This window comes from Manis pentadactyla, chromosome 5 (assembly GCF_030020395.1).
Source record: "Manis pentadactyla isolate mManPen7 chromosome 5, mManPen7.hap1, whole genome shotgun sequence".
NCBI lineage: Eukaryota > Metazoa > Chordata > Mammalia > Pholidota > Manidae > Manis > Manis pentadactyla.
This window is the reverse complement of record NC_080023.1, coordinates 64,613,241-64,633,431: the sequence shown is the minus strand read 5'-3', so window position 1 is coordinate 64,633,431 and position 20,191 is coordinate 64,613,241. Positions and strand designations below refer to the sequence as shown.

At 38.2% G+C, this 20,191-nt stretch overlaps 1 protein-coding gene across 1 annotated transcript in view; it reads right to left on the bottom strand.

Annotated features, from left to right (window-relative positions):
• Positions 1 to 2,573: 2,573 nt before the first annotated feature.
• ANXA3 (annexin A3) overlaps positions 2,574 to 20,191 on the bottom strand; it is a 61,182-nt gene continuing 43,564 nt past the window's right edge. Inside the window, exons 7-13 of the mRNA XM_036906450.2 lie at positions 18,315 to 18,394; positions 15,157 to 15,213; positions 14,713 to 14,806; positions 12,256 to 12,351; positions 10,463 to 10,521; positions 8,359 to 8,481; positions 2,574 to 2,764 (exon numbers count right to left, since the gene is read on the bottom strand). Coding sequence (XP_036762345.2) covers positions 2,705 to 2,764; positions 8,359 to 8,481; positions 10,463 to 10,521; positions 12,256 to 12,351; positions 14,713 to 14,806; positions 15,157 to 15,213; positions 18,315 to 18,394 — 569 coding nt within the window. The 3' untranslated portion in view covers positions 2,574 to 2,704. The remainder of the gene's footprint in view (positions 2,765 to 8,358; positions 8,482 to 10,462; positions 10,522 to 12,255; positions 12,352 to 14,712; positions 14,807 to 15,156; positions 15,214 to 18,314; positions 18,395 to 20,191) is intronic.

The window sequence follows — 20,191 nt, the reverse complement described above, 5'->3', positions numbered from 1 at the left end:
TCTCCATGACTTTGGAGAATGTGGCCAAGATTGAAATCTTATGATGCCATTTCAGGAGTTTAGCTTGATGTTAAGTAAAGGAAAATCTATGTGCATTTGAACTTGTTGCTTCTCCAGAAGTCTCAATACCCCGGCCAGCTCCACAAAATATTTCACTCCACAATGATGGGTAGCTTGGAGGAAGTACTCTGTATGTGGGTAAAAATTCTGAACTCTTCTCCTAAAAAACATGTAATGCAATGATTGGTTTCTTTTCCTAAGCCTGTGAAGCTGAGAATCAGGTATACTTAGAAATGTTTAAATAACCCTCCAAATTCACTTATATAGCTCAAATGCATAAAGGAAAAAGAACTTAATTTGTTCAATAAAGGTTTATTAAGTGCTTTTCATGTTCTCTAGCACTAGGGATATAGAAGTGAAAGCCATAGACAAAACTCCCTGCATTCAAACAGCTTATGGTCCAGGGTTAAAAAGAACTATGGCCCTGGGACAGGATAAATCCTAAGGCAAAATAGTGGCCAAGAGCCTGGACACTGTAGTTGGGCTGCTTGGCTTTAAATCCTGGTTCTTCCAACGGACAAGTTACTTAATTTCGATTCCTGTATCTGTGAGTTGGTGCCTACATTGTAAAGTTCCTTGAGGATTAATGATCTAACATATACTACACTGTTTAACATAGTGCTTGATACATAATAAGCACTCAAAGAATATCAGCAATGATTTATTACTTGGGTAGACATTCTTTCACCAAATCACTTAAGTCAAAATTATGGAGGCAAACTTGACACCTGATTACCGATTACCATGTTCTATCAATTTTACCTTCTATATATCCTAAATACTCTTAGAGATGTGTGAATGTGCACACGCATCGTTATCTTAGCTCAGGATGACACTTCCAGTATTGATTACAGAACTAACTTGCCAAGTGGACTCCCAAACATTAGCCTTGATCAAACACTTGACCCCATCATTTCCCTGACTGAAATCCTCCAGGAAAACTTCCACAACTCTCCCTTGCTTGTGATCTCTTTAGTGTGGCATATGAGACCTTTACAATCAGGCCACTGCCCATCGCTGTCACCTCCCCTTGTGCTCAGCCTCCGCCACACTAACCTTTGGGGGAGAGCTGTGTGCACACCGTGCTGGTCACACCTCTGGGACTTGGCAAGTGCTCTTATCACCTGTCTGGAGAGCCTTTCCTCCTCTTCTTTTTTACTGGTGAGTTTGCAGCCTTCAGCAGGCTAACTTACCCATCCAGCCTCTTAGAGGATGTCATTTCCCTGAGTGCATGTGGTACATGCTGTGTTGTGTTTACTGGCTTACATGTCTCTCCCTAAGCAGATTTTGAGCTCTTGGGCAAAAGCAAATGAGTCTGAGTCCCCTTGGTGTACCCAATACTTACTTTATATGTGGCTTGGTAGGTGGTAGATGAACTGAAATCTGTTGAAAAATGGCTGCAATGCTGTCATGAGCATTCTGATGGTGTTGGTAACAGTAATAACATGGTAAATGAACATTTACCACATCCAGGCACAGGGCTAAGTGCTTCACAGGCATTATCGTACTTAATCTTTAAAAGGTAGGTGCTGTAATTATCACCATTTTGCAGATGAGAAAACTTTGGTTTTGTAGGGTTTGGTAGTTCTCTGGGTCACACAGCTAAGAAATGATGGGGCAGGAAGTCAGAACCAGGTGTGCTGGGCTCTAAATCCCTGCACTTTATTCCTGTATGCATTCTGGAAATCCCAGAACATTAAATAACTTCTGTATCTTTCTGAAAGATCTCAGAAGTGTTCACCAGTGGAATGCATGGATTAAAAGATCTGGTCTCACATATCACTATTTCCATTTCTCACACATCTATCATTTCTATTCAAGTTCCACCTGGAATTTTTAACCTCATATATTTCATACTAGTCAAGATATTTCACATCAGGCCCCTTTCAAAGACAACATGAGGGATTTTTTAAATGCATAGATTTGCAAGCTTATTTTGGAGGAAAAGGAAACCTTAGAGAATTGACTCCAAATACCCATTCTGGGAAAGGAGTATTTGTCATGAAACAACCACAATTCATGCTTGCCACTCAGACAGGAAGTGGTTAGATTAATAGTTCAGCAGATGTTTTCTGAGAGCTGAAATCACTAAACATGCATTGCCACTCCAATAGCTTGATCACAACTAGAAAGGGCAGACCAGTATTGCATACATCTTCATTTTATTCCCTTCTGAAAGATGAATGTGATTAACAGGGTAATAGAGAAACTAAAGCAGCACCAGCTTTTATACAAAAACGTGTTTTAAAAATATCACTAGTTGTTGGCACTAGGTACCAAATATGTAGGTATATGCTAAAAACAAATTACCTTCAACAAAGGCAACAACTTTCATTACCCTACTTTGCATTTAATGTTTTAGAACAGTAAGTACAAAGCTTCTCACTTCCTAAGCAGAAATATAATTTGTATAGTATTAGTAGATCCTTAACACCATTGTAAAATGTTATTTATAAACTACCACATTATGATGGGATGCTTTAAAATTAGGACTTTTTGTTACTATGGAACAATGACACTTTTTGTTAGGAAACAGGCTGCTGTTTATACTTGCTTGTACTTTTAAATACTGAGAGAGAAGTAAGCAGAGCTGTTGGAAAACCTCACTGTGGGAGCAGGCAACTCTGGAGAGTATGTTCTTGACTCAGTCATCTCCTCCGCAGATCTTTAAGAGCGTGACTTCATAGTCTCCAGAAGTATCTGACTGTAAAGAACAGGGCCAATGGAGAGAAGGACAGAGAGAGCATAAATAATGAGGGGACCATAAATGAATTGAATTCCATGGCACTGGAGGATTCACCAGGGTGTGAGACTCACAACCTGTGCTGCTTAGTAAAATGTGCCTGCAATTCCATCATTCACTCACACCTAAGTGTAATTATGTTCCAGCCTAGTGTCTTCTTTATAATATACAGTTGACCCTTGAACAGCATGGGTTCGAAGTGCAGAAGTCCACTTATATGTAGATTTTTTTTCAATATAGATATTGGAAATTTTCTTTGAGATTTGCAACAATGTGAGAAAACATTTTCTTTTCCCTAGCTCACCAGTATATAATACATCTAACAGAGAAAATATGTGTTATTTGACTATTTATGTTATTTGTAAGGTTTCTGATCAACAGTAGGCTATTAGTAGTTAAGTTCTGGGGGAATCAAAAGTCACATGCAGATTTTTGACTGAACAGGGACTCAGTACCCCTAACCCTCACATTGTTCAAGGATCAGGTGTATGTTTAAATTCTTCCTGAAGATTGCAATTAAATTTCAATTTACATTTTTTAAAAGATTCCATTAATTACATAGCATTACATACTAATTTTCTAACAAAACTTCAAAAAATTATAGCTTAATAATATTATTAATATATATCCAACACTTGCTCTTCTAAGTTTTAAATCAATTTAACCCTTATAATAACAATACAGTAGATACCATAAGTACCTCCATTTAACAGATAAGTAAAATGAGAAAAACAGAGATTAGGAAACTTGTCCCAAATTATATAGAGAATAAGCAATAGAGGCAGGATTTGAACCCAGATAGTTTGGCCCCTAAACACCATACTACACTGTCTAGCTTAAGAAAATTAAAAGAACTACATCCCCCATGAGCATAGCACGTTTCTCAGTTCCTTTCCTTTCAACTAGCTGAAAAGAGATCTTGGTTCATAAAGATACCATGTGAGACTGAAACTTAAAAGTACAAAGATGCCATGTTTGTTATGCAAAAGAAGAAAAACCTAGTTTTTGACCTAAATTGCCTAAAACCCTCATATCATTCTTATTTTATTCAAGGCAACTCAAATAGTGAGCACTTCTCATCCCTGCAGTTTCACACTGGGGTAAATATTACAGTAAGCGGTAATGCAGAGGAAGCAATGAAGGAAGGTCATTTAGAGAAGAGATTAAGTGTCACTTTCATAGTAAGACACAAAGGGCATTAATTTACATTCTCCTCTTCTATATAGATTTTAGTTCTTCCCCTTTGAGTTTTCCTAAGTTTTGCTCTGCCACCTGTAATAATCTCTCAGACTGGTGACAAGTCAACAATGATCTAGCTTTGTTATTTGTGGGGACAAGCACTGCCTGGTGTAACCTTTTGTCCCAGAATAACCAAGTGTCCACCTGGCCCCCTCCTTCAGGCAGTATGCTAGGTATATGGCATGTTGATGGCCTGGGGATGGCCAAATCCAGAAACACCTTATCTATGGAAATATTGAGAGGCAGACGCCTCTGATGAAGGTTTTGTTCCTTGGGGCACCGGTGGCACAAGATTGATCCCTCCTGGCATTGCATGTAGTCTCTGTCTCCTCATCCCTGACATATAGAAGAGTCTCTGTCCTCTCACCCCATATAATCAATTCCCTCCCTGTTCACAACAGCAGTGCACAACCTCATCCAGTTGGCTGCTCCAGGACTCCCTGTACTTAAGCCCCAACACACCCCTGTGTCTCATGTGGAGTCTCCTGGGCTGGTCTTTGATCTTTCCCACGTTCTCCCATCACAGCTCACCCACTTGGGCATGTGATTGGACTTGTGATCATGTAGTGTTAAGACAGCTCCCCTTAGCTATCTCTGATCAATGTTGTAAACAATTATAAAGGGTTCTTTCAGTGAGTTGAGAAAGTAAGTCCAAGTAGCGTAACACAGAGCTGTACATAACATTCAGATCCACTGTTGACACTAAATAAATGTTCACCCTCTCCTTCTACCTCTATACCCTTATGTCTTTTAGTATAATAGTTATTCTAGTTAAATGTCAATTTAGAAATTTTGTCATGACAAAAAAGTTGATGTATTTTTCAAAACCATTGAACATAATTTATGCTTTTCTAATTGGGCCATATTAATTGTTCTTAAGAAACTGCTTCTGTTGGCCTATTTTTAACAGTGGTATCACTGGTTCTCTCTTCCCCCAATTTTGATCCCATATATTTTTTTATTATGGTATCATTAATATACAATCACATAAGTAGCACTGTGGTTACTAGATTCCCCCTATTATCAAGTCCTCCCCAATTACAGTCACTATCCATCAGCACGATTCCATATTTTATCCTCAACATTTAATCTGTCCTGCCAATTATTTCTTTGTGTTTAAGTCAGCAAATCTACTCTAGCTCTAGTCTCTCTCACCAGTTTCCTTAACCCTAGATTCTTCAATCTGTATACTTCAAGGTGTTAATTCTTACTGTTTTGTAAATCAAGTCCAATGACCACTATATCCATCGGGCAAGTAGCCCCTCCTTTTCCTGTAAGCAGTCCAGGCTTTTCCTTCTTTCTATCACCTTTACCTTTGTTTTATCTGCAGATTCATCCTCTGCTATGCAGCTATCAGTTGTTAGTAATGTTTAAATCTCAATTCTAAGCTTGCTTCTCTTCTCAATCTGTATTTTCTCTCTTAGAGGATTTTCACCTGTGTCCAAGGATTCAATAGCAGAATTGACTCTAAAAATATATCTCATACCACTAGCTACCAACTCAACACCTCCACTTACATGTTTCAAAGACAGCTTGAGTGCAACACAGGCAAGACCCAACTCATGCACTTTCTCCCCTACTCTGAAAAAAGGGAAAAACCCACCTAAAACCTGACTTTTTTACAGGGGATGGTATCACAATCTGTTTCCTAAGTTAGAAATCTGGGAGTCATATGTGACACCTCTTCCTTGCTTCTCACCCAAGATATCACACCAATTAAATATGAACTCCTAAAAATCTTTTGTGTTTTTACTCTTTGCTTTCTTTGCAATCCCAGTAGCTTTGTGTTACCCAGTCACAGCTACTCAAATATGACTCATATAATAACTCATTACTCCACTTCTCTTCTATCTTATGTCCAATTCATTCTCCACAGTCACAGGGATCTTTTCAAAATGTACTTCTGATCATGACACTATGTGCTTAAAATTAGAACTCTTCAGTGGCTTTCCATTACTCTTAAACTAAATGCAAAATCCTTAAACATTGCCAAAAATGTCTTGCATGATCTGGTCCTTCCAGCCTCACTTTTTCATTGCTTCCTCCACCATGAGGTCTTTCCACTTGCAATTCCTTTTCTTAGAATGCTCTACTGACTCCCAACCCCCACAACCTTTGCTTGTTACTCTCTACTCATTTTCAGATCTGAATAATAACTTCCTCTTAGAAGTTTCCTATAGGTCAAATCCTTCTATTATATAGTCTAACCATAATATCTCTTTCTTTTAGATTTAACAGAGTTGCAATTCTATATTTATTTGTAATTCCATAAGAACAGGGAATTTTTTTTGCTTTTCTTTGCTTATAATTGTAATCCAGAACCTGGCACATAATATGCATTCAGTAAATACTTTTAACTGAATGAAAAAGATACAAATTTTGTGATCTCAAAGCTCTCTTTCAACCGAATTCATCTTACTACTAGGCTTTTATTTTTCAAAATTACCCAAGGTAGATCCCTAATCAATCAAGCATCTCAGTTACTTCTTTCCCTCCTATTTCTTACCATACATATATTTCTAGAGCATTCACCTTTGAGACCCTACTGACTAGAATACTACGTGGCCCATAGGAGGCACTTAACACATGCTTATTAAACTGAAAGGCAGGCTCAAGACCCATCTGCCTAGAAATATTCCTATTCTAATCCCCAACTTTTTTTACTCTCAATTCCTATACACACTATCTTCTGTACCCAACAATCTAGTATTTAACTGTATGTCATATTATTATCTTCTAATTGTTTTATTTATGTCTACCTTAAATCTCCACATAGATAATGAATTAATTAAGGGTAGCTACTGTTTTGCCTTAAAGACCCTGGAATTGGCTATTTATTAAATAGGTACTTAATTTGTTGATTAAAAAAATCTACCAAAATGTAATTTCATTAAAATTTTGTTAATATCTTACTATTAACTTAATAAGAAATCTATATTTGTTTTTCACCTATCTTACTTCTCCCCTTCTCCTCCCTAACAATCATCACCTGAGAAAGGTGTTAATGAGCAAAGAAATGTCTAAACTATAGGCAGAATGAAGAAGATAGAACCAAAGCCCAGTATGATATATAAAGTAGAACTCTAGCTCCTGAAGTACAGAAATTTAACCACTGAAAATATTCTATTCATCAGTATCAAGAAGATAATGAGATTACTTAATAATGTATGTTAGGCAATAGAAATAAAGAAACCTTATATAATTTTAAATTACAAAGTGAACTCTTCAGCAATGGATTTTTCTTTTCTATCAAGATAGTCATAGTTTAAATGTTTTCCTAATACAATAAGCCTCAATTACCCAGACCATCAGGGAGGGAGAGCTACTAGTTAATTTAATTTTCTGGTTTGCTGAGGGTGAACTGAAACCCTCTTTGTGTTTCAACTTTGTTACTGGCAATCTTTATAAAATGTATGAGTCTACTTTTCCTCTTTAGTTAATATAATATGGTTAACATTATTGAATCTTCCTCTGTTGATTGAAACTATTGTAATGTGTCGATTCAAATCGCCTCAGCCCAAGTTGATGAAATCTGTGCTAAGCTGCAGGCACAGTAGTATGAGTTGCCTTTTTAAATAACTTCCCTATTTCAACTTAGGCACGCATCTCTTTCTGTACAGAGTTAGTGAAAAACAAAGGCTGTGTTTAAAAAAAACACTTTGGTGAAGGAATCTAGTTGGCTGATGTGCAAATTGAGGTTAATTGGTAGTGTTTACCAAAATCCCATTTACATTCTGTCTCAGAAATCCCACCTACTTATGAGAATTTATACCTCAGTTACACTTGTACCTTATGAAATTGTGTATGCATACTGCAGCCTTGTTTATAATATGAAGAAACTGGAAACATCTGTTGATGTGGTGGGTACAAATAATGGAATGATATGCAGTTATTAAAAAGAATGAGAATGCCTCCTATATACTGAAGTGAAAAGAACTCCAGTGCAGAACCATGCTATCTTTTGTGTAAAAAGGAGAGTACTTTTCTTCCCTTTTTTGTCATAAAGAAAAACTGAAATGAATAAAAATACTGCTACAACTTGTATATGATTTCACAAAAGAACAAAAATTTGTAGCCACTAAACACCCCCAAAAATGTTGAGTGTCTATTATGTGTCTGGGATTTCAGAGCTGGAAAATAATCACTACCTTTAAAGAACATTTTGCTATTACTGTTTTGAACTCAGAAAACACATTTATACATTGACAGGGAGAGAGAAATCCATATCACGTACCTCCATGTTTTAAGGATTATAAGGGCAAGAGGATGAGTAGAGAAGACAAAATGTGTTTTGTTATTTTTAAGAGGTGACTTACTTTAATTGCTGAATATAGGGAATAGCCATAATGCTTCTTAAACTCTGCTCGAATATCCAAAAGGTCAATTTCCGATCTGGAAACCATTATTCGGTTCAGAGTAAACTCATTAGTTCCCACACCCTGTTAAGAAATACAAGTGTCCACAATACAAATCTCATTGATCACAAAACAACATACAGATCTATATTTACAGGGAAGATAGTGGTGCACAAAATATTTAACCACAGTGACTCTTCCTCATTTACTTATCAAAAACTTCATCATTCATTTATTCAAGAAATATTTATCAGGCACTTAAATATTTATTGGGCTGTGCCATCACTATACCAAATACTGACAACAGAGATGAGACATCCCTGTTAAGCTTTCAGTTGTGTAAAGGATACAGGCCAGAAAACAGGCCATTACAATATAATCTGACATAAGGGGAATGATGGGTACTATGGGAGCATATGTTAAGGGGACTAAAATAGATCAAGGATTACAGATCTGTCTGAGAAAGTGGTTATTTAAGCTACAGCCTAAATATTCAGCCAGGGGAAGAAGGAGTGGGATCCACATAGAGAGGAAAAAAGTGTTCCAATAGAGGAAACAGCATGTGTGAAGGTTCAGGGCAAGAAACAATGCCATATTTAAGGATAATGAGGAGGAATAGCAAAAAATGTGTCTGGAAAGGCCAGACTTGTAAACCATGAATGAAATTGTGACTTTATCCCAAGTGTGGAGAGCTTCTGCAATCTGTTAAACATGCGAGGGCTGTGATTTCAGAAGATCCCTTTGACACCCTCTGAAGAATGGACTGCAGGGTGAGAGTGGGATGATGATAATAGAATAAGACTAGAAACTTTGGTACTTGTTCAGAGGTGATTTGGGAAAAAAAAATGATGGTCTGATCTAGAATAATGGTAGCAGGGATGGAGAAAATGGGTAGATTTAAGAGATACTTATAAAGGTAGATTGAAAAACTTAGTGATGCATCATTTGGGGAGAACAAAGGAGAGAGAGAAGTATAAAATGTCTAGCTGAGCAGTTAGGTGGATATTGACACTCTGCGTATTCATTCATCCAATAAATGCTTACTAAGCATCTACTACATGCCAGACATTGTTCCATGTACTGTGCCTATGGTAGTGAACTACACAGATTCTCTCTCTGTTCTCATGGAGTTTACCTTCTTTGAATGGAGATGAACAGTAAAGAAAATTAGTAAGTACATAGTAATAAGAAGAATGGAGTGAAACATGCTGAAAGGAAGCCAACTGCCCATTTGTAGTCAGGGAAGACTTCTCTCAGGAGGTGTCATTTGAGCCGAGACCTGAAAGGTGAGAAGGAGCCAGCCATCTGCAGATGTGAGCGGGTACATTCCAGGCCAAGGGGAAAACAAAGCAAAGACTCCGACACGGGAAGAGACTGGGAATAGCCAAGCAGCAAGAAGGCCGAGGTGGCTGAAGCTTCGAGAACAAGGATGGGGAGGAGAGTTGGGCAGGGCTAGTTCCTGTGGGGACCATGCACTGAGATGACTGAACCCCGGAGAGACTTGGGGTGGGAGGGTACGGGAGGGATATGATATGTTCCTGTGGGGCCTCACTTTGAATATGCATGTGGACTTGCCTAGGAAATGTCCAGTAAAGAAACTGAAGTGAGCATTTTCTACTGTGCCAGCCCCAGTATGAGGGTCCTAAGACACAAAAGGGCAAGAAAAACTCCTGCACTCATGAAGCTTACCGTCCAAGCAGTAGCAACAGACAAGAAAACACAGGGTTTCTGTATCACAAAGTGCTGCTGATGCACCTTGGTTTATTTTATAAGACAGCCTGAGAGGACACAGGACTTAATGAGTTAAATTTGAGGTTTAGTGTTCTAAAACAAGTTTTACTGTCTAAACTTGCTGGGAAAAAATTGAATCAACCCTCTACTGTACCTATGTCTATAATGATCAGGATTCTCACTACCAGCCAATGAGACAAATTAGCAGACACATTAGCTGCAAAAGAAAACTCATCAGTGTGGAAAAGAAATATGAAATTCCATCAATACTAAGCAATATTTTCATATCCTCCTTGAGGAAAACTTCGAATGTACATGAAATTTCCAGACCAACCTTCAAAGCTTGATGCAGTCTTGCAGCTAAAAAGGCAGGCATGTTCCTTGCACAGTGAACTGTTGTAAAAAGCAAAGTAATGTTTAGTTTCATTTAATAAAAATTGAGTTAATCTATAATCATACGTTCTTTAAAAAGATTCTTGGGGTCACCATACCACTTTACCCCCTCTTCACCGCTGGCTTTCATTTAGGACAAAAGAAAGAATGCTTAACCTGAATTTCAAAGCCTTATAACATCATATTTGCATGGAACTTAAGCATAGTAATTATCTTTAGCCATAGGGAAAATAAAAGTACCTGCCAAAGAAACTCCTGGAGCAGCTGACTCATCTCTAGATCCCAGACACACCAGCACCTAAGCCTACACTGATAACTCCATAGGGTACACCCTGGCTCCATCTCTAACATCCTTGACTACTGATGAATAACTTGGGTCTAGAGACGACAGAGACCTCATTGAGAAGGCAGATCAGCTTACAGAACAGTGTTTTTGTCTGCTCGCAAGCCCACGTGTCTCTCTAAGGAACAGATTCAGTCTGTGATTGACTTTCTCTTTGATATGCCCTGTTAGAAGGCCAAGGGAGGCGGCCTACAGTTCCGACTGGGGCTCTACTTTGGGAGGCCACTGGCATCTTCCAAAAACAACCAAATAGGTACATACCAGACTGGCTTAGTTTCCAACAAGGCTCAATAAAAATGCCATAGGAATGCAGTATTTTCATCTTTCAAGGAGTTTACAAGCCAAATGTGGTGACAAGCACACCACTATGTAAAAAAGGCATTTCTCTGATTTGTGATGTTGAGCATCTTTACCTGTATCTGTAACACTTGTGCATTGTTGGTGAGAATGGAAAATGGTGTAGCCACTATGGAAAACAGTATGGAGGTGCCTCAAAAAACTGAAAAGATACACCATATAACCCAGAAATTCCCAGTATCTTCTGGGTATTTACCCAAAGTAAACAACAATCACTAATTTGAAAAGATTTATGCATCCCTAAGTTTATTGTAGTATTATTTACAATAACCAAGATATGGAAGTAACCTATATGTCCATCAGTAGATGAATGGGTAAAGAAGATGTGGTACATATATATGATGGAGTATTATGTAGCTGTAAAAAAGAATGGAATCTTGCCATTTGTGACAACATGGATTGACCCAGAGGGTGTTATGCTAAGCAAAATAAGTCAGACAAAGACAAACACTGTGATTTCACTTACACATGGAACCTAAAAAAATAAACACAACAAACTAAGCCACAAACAAAACAGAAATAAGACTCATAAATAGAACAAGCTGATGGTTACCAGAGTGCATGGGGTGAGAGGAATGGGTGAAATAGGTGAGAGGGATAAAGAAGTACAGACCTCCAATTATAAGATAAATAAATCATGGGGATGAAAAATACAGCATAGGGAATATAGCTGATAATATTGTAGTAATTTTATATGGTGACAGATGGTAACTACACACTGTGGTGAGTATTTTGTAATGTATATTACTTATGGAATCACTATGTTGTACACCTGAAACTAATAAAATATTGTATATCAACTATACTTCAATAAAAAAAATTTTTTAAGTTAAAAGGCAAAACAAGACCTAAAAAGATACTTCTTCATGAATTCATTTAACAGTATTTGTTGAGCTTATTGTATCACAGACTGTGCAAGGGGCTGTGGGAGCATAAAGGTGGGTCAGTCAGGATTCTTACTTGAAAGGCACTACCCTGACATTGATTTAAAACAAATGCAAAGTAACTCAGTTGATAAGCACCCAAAGGCTTACCTATGGCCAGGAGTAAGTCTTCAAAATGCCCAGATAATTCTCCTTTTATGCTGTCCTCAATGTCCTTCTGGCTAATATTTCGGTATTCATCAAATGCTAAAAAACAGCACCACAGAAGTATTGAAAGCATCCCAGCTGACCACACTTGAATATCTTCCAGTTTTTCACTTGATATGCAGCAAATCAAGTTGTTAAGTGGTAAGCTTAAAAACTCCTTTACACCATCATTTATATCAAGAAATCAGGAAGTCTTTGTTTACCATTTGTTCTTTAAAAAAATCATCTATAATAAAACTGAACTTCATAGGTCATTTTCTTCAATGATCTCCCTCCCTCCCTGCCTCTCTCCTGTCCCTCCTCCCTTCTAAGGCTGTTAGAACTCAAAATAGACTGAGAGGTTAAGTGATAATTTATCTAGTAAGGTAGACTACTTTTAAATTACAGCAGCATCTGGGAAACAACAGTGTGGCCATTAGTCAAACGTGTTTTATCCATGAAGGAAATCTTAATGATGAAGGTTTCTTTGTGCTGAGTAAATCATTCCCTAAGGCTACATGGCCTACTTCACACTTACCAGAAGGCATCCAAATTTCTTTTTCTTTTGGTATCATTAATATACAATCACATGAGCAACATTGTGGTTACTAGATTCCCCCCATTATCAAGTTCCCACCACATATCCCATTGCAGTCACTGTCCATCATCGTAGTAAGATGCTACAGAGTCACTACGTGTCTTCTCTGTGCTATACTGCCTTCCCCGTGGCCCCTCCCATGTTATGTGTGCTAATCATAATGTCCCTTATTCCCCTTCTCCCTCCCTTCCTACCACCCCCTGACCCCCAGTCCCTTTCCCTTCAGGAACTGTTAGTCCATTCTTGGGTTCTGTGGGTCTGCTGCTGTTTTGTTTCTTCAGTTTTTTTCTTTGTTCTTATATTCCACAGATGAGTGAAATCATTTGGTATGTGTCTTTCTCCACCTGGCTTATTTCACTGAGCATAACACCCTCTAGCTCCATCCATGTTGTTACAAATGGTGGGATTTGTTTTCTTCTTATGGCTGAATAATATTCCATTGTGTATATGTACCACATCGTCTTTATCCATTCATTTACTGATGGACACTTAGATTGCTTCCATTTCTTGGCTATTGTAAATAGTGCTGCAATAAACATAGGGGTTCATATGTCTTTTTGAAACTGGGATCCTGCATTCTTAGGGTAAATTCCCAGTAGTAGAATTCCTGGGTCAAATGGTATTTCTATTTTTAGTTTTTTGAGGAACCCCCATACTGCTTTCCACAATGGTTGCACTAGTTTATGTTCCCAACAGCAGTGTTGGAGGGTCCCCCTTTCTCCACATCCTCACCAACATTTGTTGTTGTTTGTCTTTTGGATGGTGGCCATCCTAACTGGTGTGAGGTGATATCTCATTGTGGTTTTAATTTGCATTTCCCTGATAATTAGTGATGTGGAGCATCTTTTCATGTGCCTGTTGGCCATCTGGATTTCTTCTTTGGAGAAGTGTCTGCTCATATCCAAATTTCTTGATCAGTATTTGCCCCAATGCAAAATCAGTGCATATATCACCAAGTATGTAGGCATATTTTGTAAGCCAAGTAAATTTTGAAAAAAGAAAAGAGGAAATTTTGGAGAGAAATCTCAGATTGTTTGGATTTTATTTTCTAATAAAGTCAAGTATAATATACCATTACCATTATTTTACAAAATAAATAGAATTTTAATGCCATAATTAAGGAAGGGCAATTTCAGAATTAAAAGGTCGCGGTAATATCCTTATGTTTCTTCATTTTTCCATGAACTCAGCATAATCTTAGTCATGTTCTGTGGTCGTTCTCTAGGTTTGCAGCTGGGAGCCACAGTCAGATGTTCACGGTTAATGGAGCTCTGGGCTTCTGAGTGCTGTAGCTTCCAGAATGGCTCAGGGAGATGTATGAGTGAGGAGGTGGGTGCTTAGTGGTTCCATGTAATAGCTGGTCTGTCAAAAAAATTATTCCTCTCCCCCATCTACCTCCATCCCAGAAAGAGTTGAATGTTAATCTGTATTAATCATTAACAGAGACTCACCCCCAATGCCTGGTTTTTCTGGAAAAGAGCTAACTAGGGAAGAGATGGGTTGAAGCAATGCAGTCAGGCTCCTCTGTCCCACAATAATGCTCCTCTCTGCTCTCACCCCGGAGGCTCCTCCTTTTCTTCTTTCTGTTCACCCCCCCACCCCCCATCCATTACCTGTCACTCACTAGGTAACCTACTCAGCCTCTAAGGAAAATAAGAGTAGTATCAGTTCTGCCTTCAATTGGAACACAGCTTTGCCATATTGTTTCTGGAAATACTTGCCTTTGCAATTTTTAACTTTATTTTCCAGAACTTTGTATATTAAACCCAAAAACATTTACAAATGCAACACCAAACAAAAAAGACCATAATGTGAGTACGTACTCAGTTTCAATTGAGGAAAGCTCCTTAAACACAGGATCTCAGTAAATTTATCTTCATCCGTGCCCCATCTGTTCTCCCCAGCATTGTAGAGAATCTATTGGACAAGGGAGGAAGACTTCAATGTTCTTATGGACATGGGTCTCTCTCTTTTTGAGGGATTTGAATGAGAAGAGTGGGAGGTTTACTTGATTTTAGAGGTCAGTGCAATAATATATTATCCAAACCTCTCCCTTTTAGCAGACTAAAAATCGGAGAGGTGGCAGGAGCCAGGGGAATAGCCACTACGAACGGGGAAGGAGGGCAGCCAGGGCTGGTGATCCCAGCTTCCAGGCTCCGCCTTCAGACAGGAAGGGAGGGAACAGCTCCAGTTGGGGCCACAGAAACACCAAGGCAGTCAAGGGGCGGAGTAGTGCAGGGAGATGTTTTCTTTGATTTCTTACTAACCTGGGCATCCTTTTTGGCCAGATGCTCATCCACTTTTAGACTTTCATCTCTTCTGCCCTAAACAGAAAAGACGTCAACAAGGGCAATCTTTAAAATTGATAAGAACAGAAACTACACTTGATCTTAGCTAAAAGGCTCAAAGTGGTGGTGGGGTTGGGACATCCTTTTAAAGACAAGATTCTAACACTCAGTATTCCAACCAGCAGGACGTCTCCAGGCTTTTCCAGGTGGGGCCATGCAGCATAGTGGTCTCAGGTGCTCAGGGCTTTAGTTCGACCTCTGCCACCACTAACCACGAAATTTGTATCAAATCACACAATTTTCTAAGCCTCAGTTTCCTCTTTTGAAAACTCAAATGTCTTAAGGGAAGTAAAGATAAGCAACATTCTCAGAGAAAATATTTGTAAACATGTATCTGATACAGGAATTGTATCTAGAATATATTTTAAAAACCCTCAACATTCAACCATAAAATAAGCAACCCAATTTAAAAATGGTTAAGAGATCTGAACAGACATCAGATGATGTACAGTTGGCAAGAAAGCACATGAAAAGATGCTCAACATCACAAGTCATTAGGGAATTGGAAATTAAAACAACAATAAGATACCTCACACACCTATTAGAATGGACAAAATCCCAAACACCAACAACATCAAATGCTGACAAGGATTTGGAGCAACAGGAATTTCCTTGCTGGTGAGAATACAAAATATCACAGCTACTTTGGAAGACAGTTTGGCCATTCCTTACAAAACCAAACATCCTTTCACCATACAATCCAGAAACTGTGGTCCTGAATATTTGCCCAAATGAGTTTGAAAAGTTATGTCTACACAAAAACTTGCACATGAATGTTGAGAGAAGTTTTTATTCATAATTGCCAAAACTTGGAAGTAACCAAGATGCCCTTCAGCAGGTGAAAACTAGCCATGCAATGGAACAGTATTCAGCAATAAAAAGGAAAAAGCTATCAAGCTGCGGAAGACAAGTGCAAGAAGCCAGTCCAAAAGGCAACATATTGATTATTCCCAGTATATAATGTCCTGAAAGAGGCAAAACCATAGAGGTAGTAAACAGATCAGGGGTTGGCAGGGGTTGGAGGGAGGAGGAGAAGGGTGAACAACTAGAGCGCAGGAGTTTTAGGTCAACAATTCTGCATGATACTGTAGTGGTGGATAGAGGATATTATACATTTGTTAAAACCCACTGATTGTGTAACACAAAGAGTGAATCCTAATGTACACTATGAACTTTAGTTAATAATATTGTATTAGCATTCATTTATCAACTACAACAAACACACCACACTAATCCAAGATAATAATAGGGGAAATTGTGAGGGGGTGGGAAGAGGGGCATCTGAGAGCTCTCTGTACTTTCAGTTCCAATTTTCTAGAAACCTTAAACTTCTCTAATAAATATAAGGTTTTAAAAAACAAAAACCTCAAAGTCGCCACCAAGTCTCATGTTGAGGCTCTGTGGCTAAGTGTGAGTGTGTGCTTGTGTACTTCACAGAAAGACGGGAGACAGAGATGGGGGAGAGGACCGCCCAGATTCTTTTGAAAATTACAGGTGAATGAAGCTTTTGGCTAAAAATTTTAAAATGCATTTTTTCTACTTTTAACTATCAGGTCCCTGTATGTGTGTCTGATTTTTGCATGATTCGTTTGTTTCTTTTCAGTGCTGCCGCCGCCCTGCTATTGTTTGCCTTCTTGCTCTGTTTCATTTTGCACTCTGCTCCAATAATAAACATGCTGGGAATCACTGGTGTCAATAATAATGGCATAGAGAATAGAGCCAATGGTTCTGTAACATCTTTCTGTGTTGAGAAATTGCAATGGCACTAGCTGGGGTGAGGATTTCATAATGTGTGTAACTCTTTAGTCACTATGTTGCATACTTGAAATCAATATAATATTGTATATCAAATATATTTCAATAAAAAAAGAACTATTAAGAAGTTCAACTATTTACTTTAAAATTTTTTAATTTGATAAAAAGGTAAAAAGCACCACCACCATATGCTAAGTATGTGTTAAGTACTTCACATGCTCTCTCTCTCTTAATCTTCACAAAACCTGTGAGGCTGGTACTATTACTATTTTAATTATACAGACGTGAACATTAAAGTAACTTGTCCAAATATGTAGAGCCAGTAGGCAGTAGTGGATGGAGCATGAGGCTCCGGGTCTGTTTGATTCTCAAAGCCTGTGCTGCAGCCCTACGCTGTTGCCCCCTGTGGGTAGATGTTCAGCTCTGAATGTAAACCGCTGGGAGTGTACAGTTGCAGCGCTGCATCATATATTTGGGTGTGTAGGTTCAGCCTCCATAAGGTTTTCACTATTTAAAACAATGAAACCATAATTATGATCAACTGTTTCCTAGTGGCATAATGCCTCACTTTGACAAGGACTATTTGAACCCTCCGGCTGAGACCACTGTTGGGCTTTTCTCAGATATAAGAGCTGTGTAAGTCAGCTGCACAAGGCCAGGGAGATACGGCTTAAGTCGTTTCCTCTCTTACACACATCTGTGTTGTATCTCCTTGACCTTACCACCTTTACTATAAAGTCATGAAGCTCTTAAAAGAGGCAGCTCAGTTAGCCTCCTTTGGTCGTATGGTGATGAGGGGTTAGCAACTCTTCCAAAAATGGCAAAAATAAAGTTGAGCAAGTAATTTTTTTAATGTCCTAAAACTGACATACCCATCTCTGAAGAGAATTCTTCTGTACCACTCTTGCTACTTAATTTAAATACTAACAAAAGAAATACATGTTCTTTGGAGCCCAGAAGGAAGTAAACCTATCCTTAAAAATGGAGACATTTATAATGGAAATGAACAATTATTTAATGTCACATGAATTATTAGAACATTTTCCAATATACTGTAAAATTTGATCAAAACACCTTTTTAATCCATATACTGGCCAAAACAAGGTTTTTTTGTTACATCATTTTGTAACATTATTATGCTTTTATGATTTCAGTTAAACATTATAGTGGCTGGTGGCAATGCAACTGTAAAATGTATAAAGCATTTCATGAGGAAAACTGCAATCTTGTTGTCCCAGTTTGGTTATTTTTAACCTCCCTAAAAATTATTATTGAGCATGCAACCTTTTAGAGAGTTGAAAAAAAATAAACTGAAACCTTACATCTGCCAAAGTCAACAGAGCTTTCCGGAAGTCGCCAGATGTTTCAGAACTAATGTCATCTCCGAGACTCTTCTTATATACTGAAACCAAAGAAGAATGAAATTAAGCCTTGGCGAACTGAAAAGTACTGTTATAAAACAAAGAAACGCTTAAGTATCAACCTTGGCAAGAAATGACTATCTGATAAAATAAACCCTGCTTTTTTTTAACTTCCTGGACTCTTCTGAGATGGATACATTCTTCTTGTGACTATTACTGTGGTATACATTGTGACAGATGCACACGAACAGAAAGAATTGTCACTGTGGATCAAATCACTGGCCATTTCATCTGACAATGGCACTAAGGAACAGTTAGTGGGAAAGCTAGGGTCGGCAATTTGTTAGTTTGCCTTCCAATTTCTGTTATCTCCTTCCATAGTAAGAGAGCCCTGACTTTGAGCAAGACACAATGCACACAGCTTAGTGACTACATTCTCAGCTTTCTCTCAGCCAGGTACAGCTCCATGACTTAAGTTCTTGGCGATGAAGATTAGGCAGACATGAGAGACACTGCTGGGAAATCTCCTGAAGGGATGGCTCATGCCCCTCCTCCATCCTGCTGCCAGATATGTAGATTGACACCGGAGCTCAGACAGCCAACTTGGACGACATCTTAGCGATGACATAAAAGTAAGCAGATGGGGCCTGGGTTCCTGAAAGTTTTGAGGAGTTATCACATCAGTCCTAGACTGACTACCTCCAGACTTCTACATATGAGAGAAACATACTTGTATCCGACCTGAGCCACTGTTGTTTTTCTGTTTTACTGAATTTATCCCTAATCTCAATGTATGTGGCTAGTTTTATTATCTGATTTTTTTTTTAAGTAAGAAAGCTACCCTAAAGCATGCCATTTCCCATAACAAATACCAACTGTCTTCACATATTTTAGTACTGACTAGTTACAGCCACTTTCACAAAAGCTGTGAAGGGCAATGCCCATTTGTTTTAAATCTCTTTTCTGCCCCACCCATGAGGTAGTCATTCTCTTGGAGCTACATGTACCTGGATGTGGCTGACACCAGGAGGCTATCTGAACTCTTCCTGCATCATTCTCAAGAACTTTATACATTATCCTATGAATGCTTGTCCCTTTAAATCAATAAAGACATTTATAGAAAGTGATATGAGATTATCTAACACCAAGAACTGTTTGAAATAGAAATTCATTCAGCATGATTTTATCAAGTCTTTTTTTATGAAATCTATAATTTTCCAAAGGAACTCAAATAAGCAAACTCCATTATAAATAAAAATTATTTATCTAAATAATAATGACATGTACTAGGTACATTTTACCTAACAGTCATGGTATTTGTTTCATCTGTCCTTCACTCTAATTAGAAAAACATTTTTTATTTAAAAATACCAAGGCAAAAAATGAAGCTCTTACTTGTTAAAGACTTTGGGGACATATATTATAATTTAGAATTATCCAGAATTTTTATTGATCCAGAATATATATTGAAAATTATATCATTTTTAGAGTCTTCTCAAACAATCTCCCCATGCCTCCCTTTACTCCAGATATCTTGCAGGAAATTAGACTAAAAAAATGGAAATTATTTCAATGCAAGTAGACAGCTGCATATTTTGAGGCACAATAGAGTATAGAAAACCAAATACAATGTCTTTGTAGTGCAGTAGACTGATCCAGGACCTCAAGTTCTTGATTCCTGATTCAGTATTCCCTCATACACCATCAACTTTAGAATACTGGGAAAAGTTTGCAGTTCAGCTCTCTGTTTAGACTCTACCATGCCACTGTACTAGAAAAGCCACACCAGACGCCTGCTCCCTTTATGACAGCCAAGTTTGAGAGGTAGCATAGAGCTG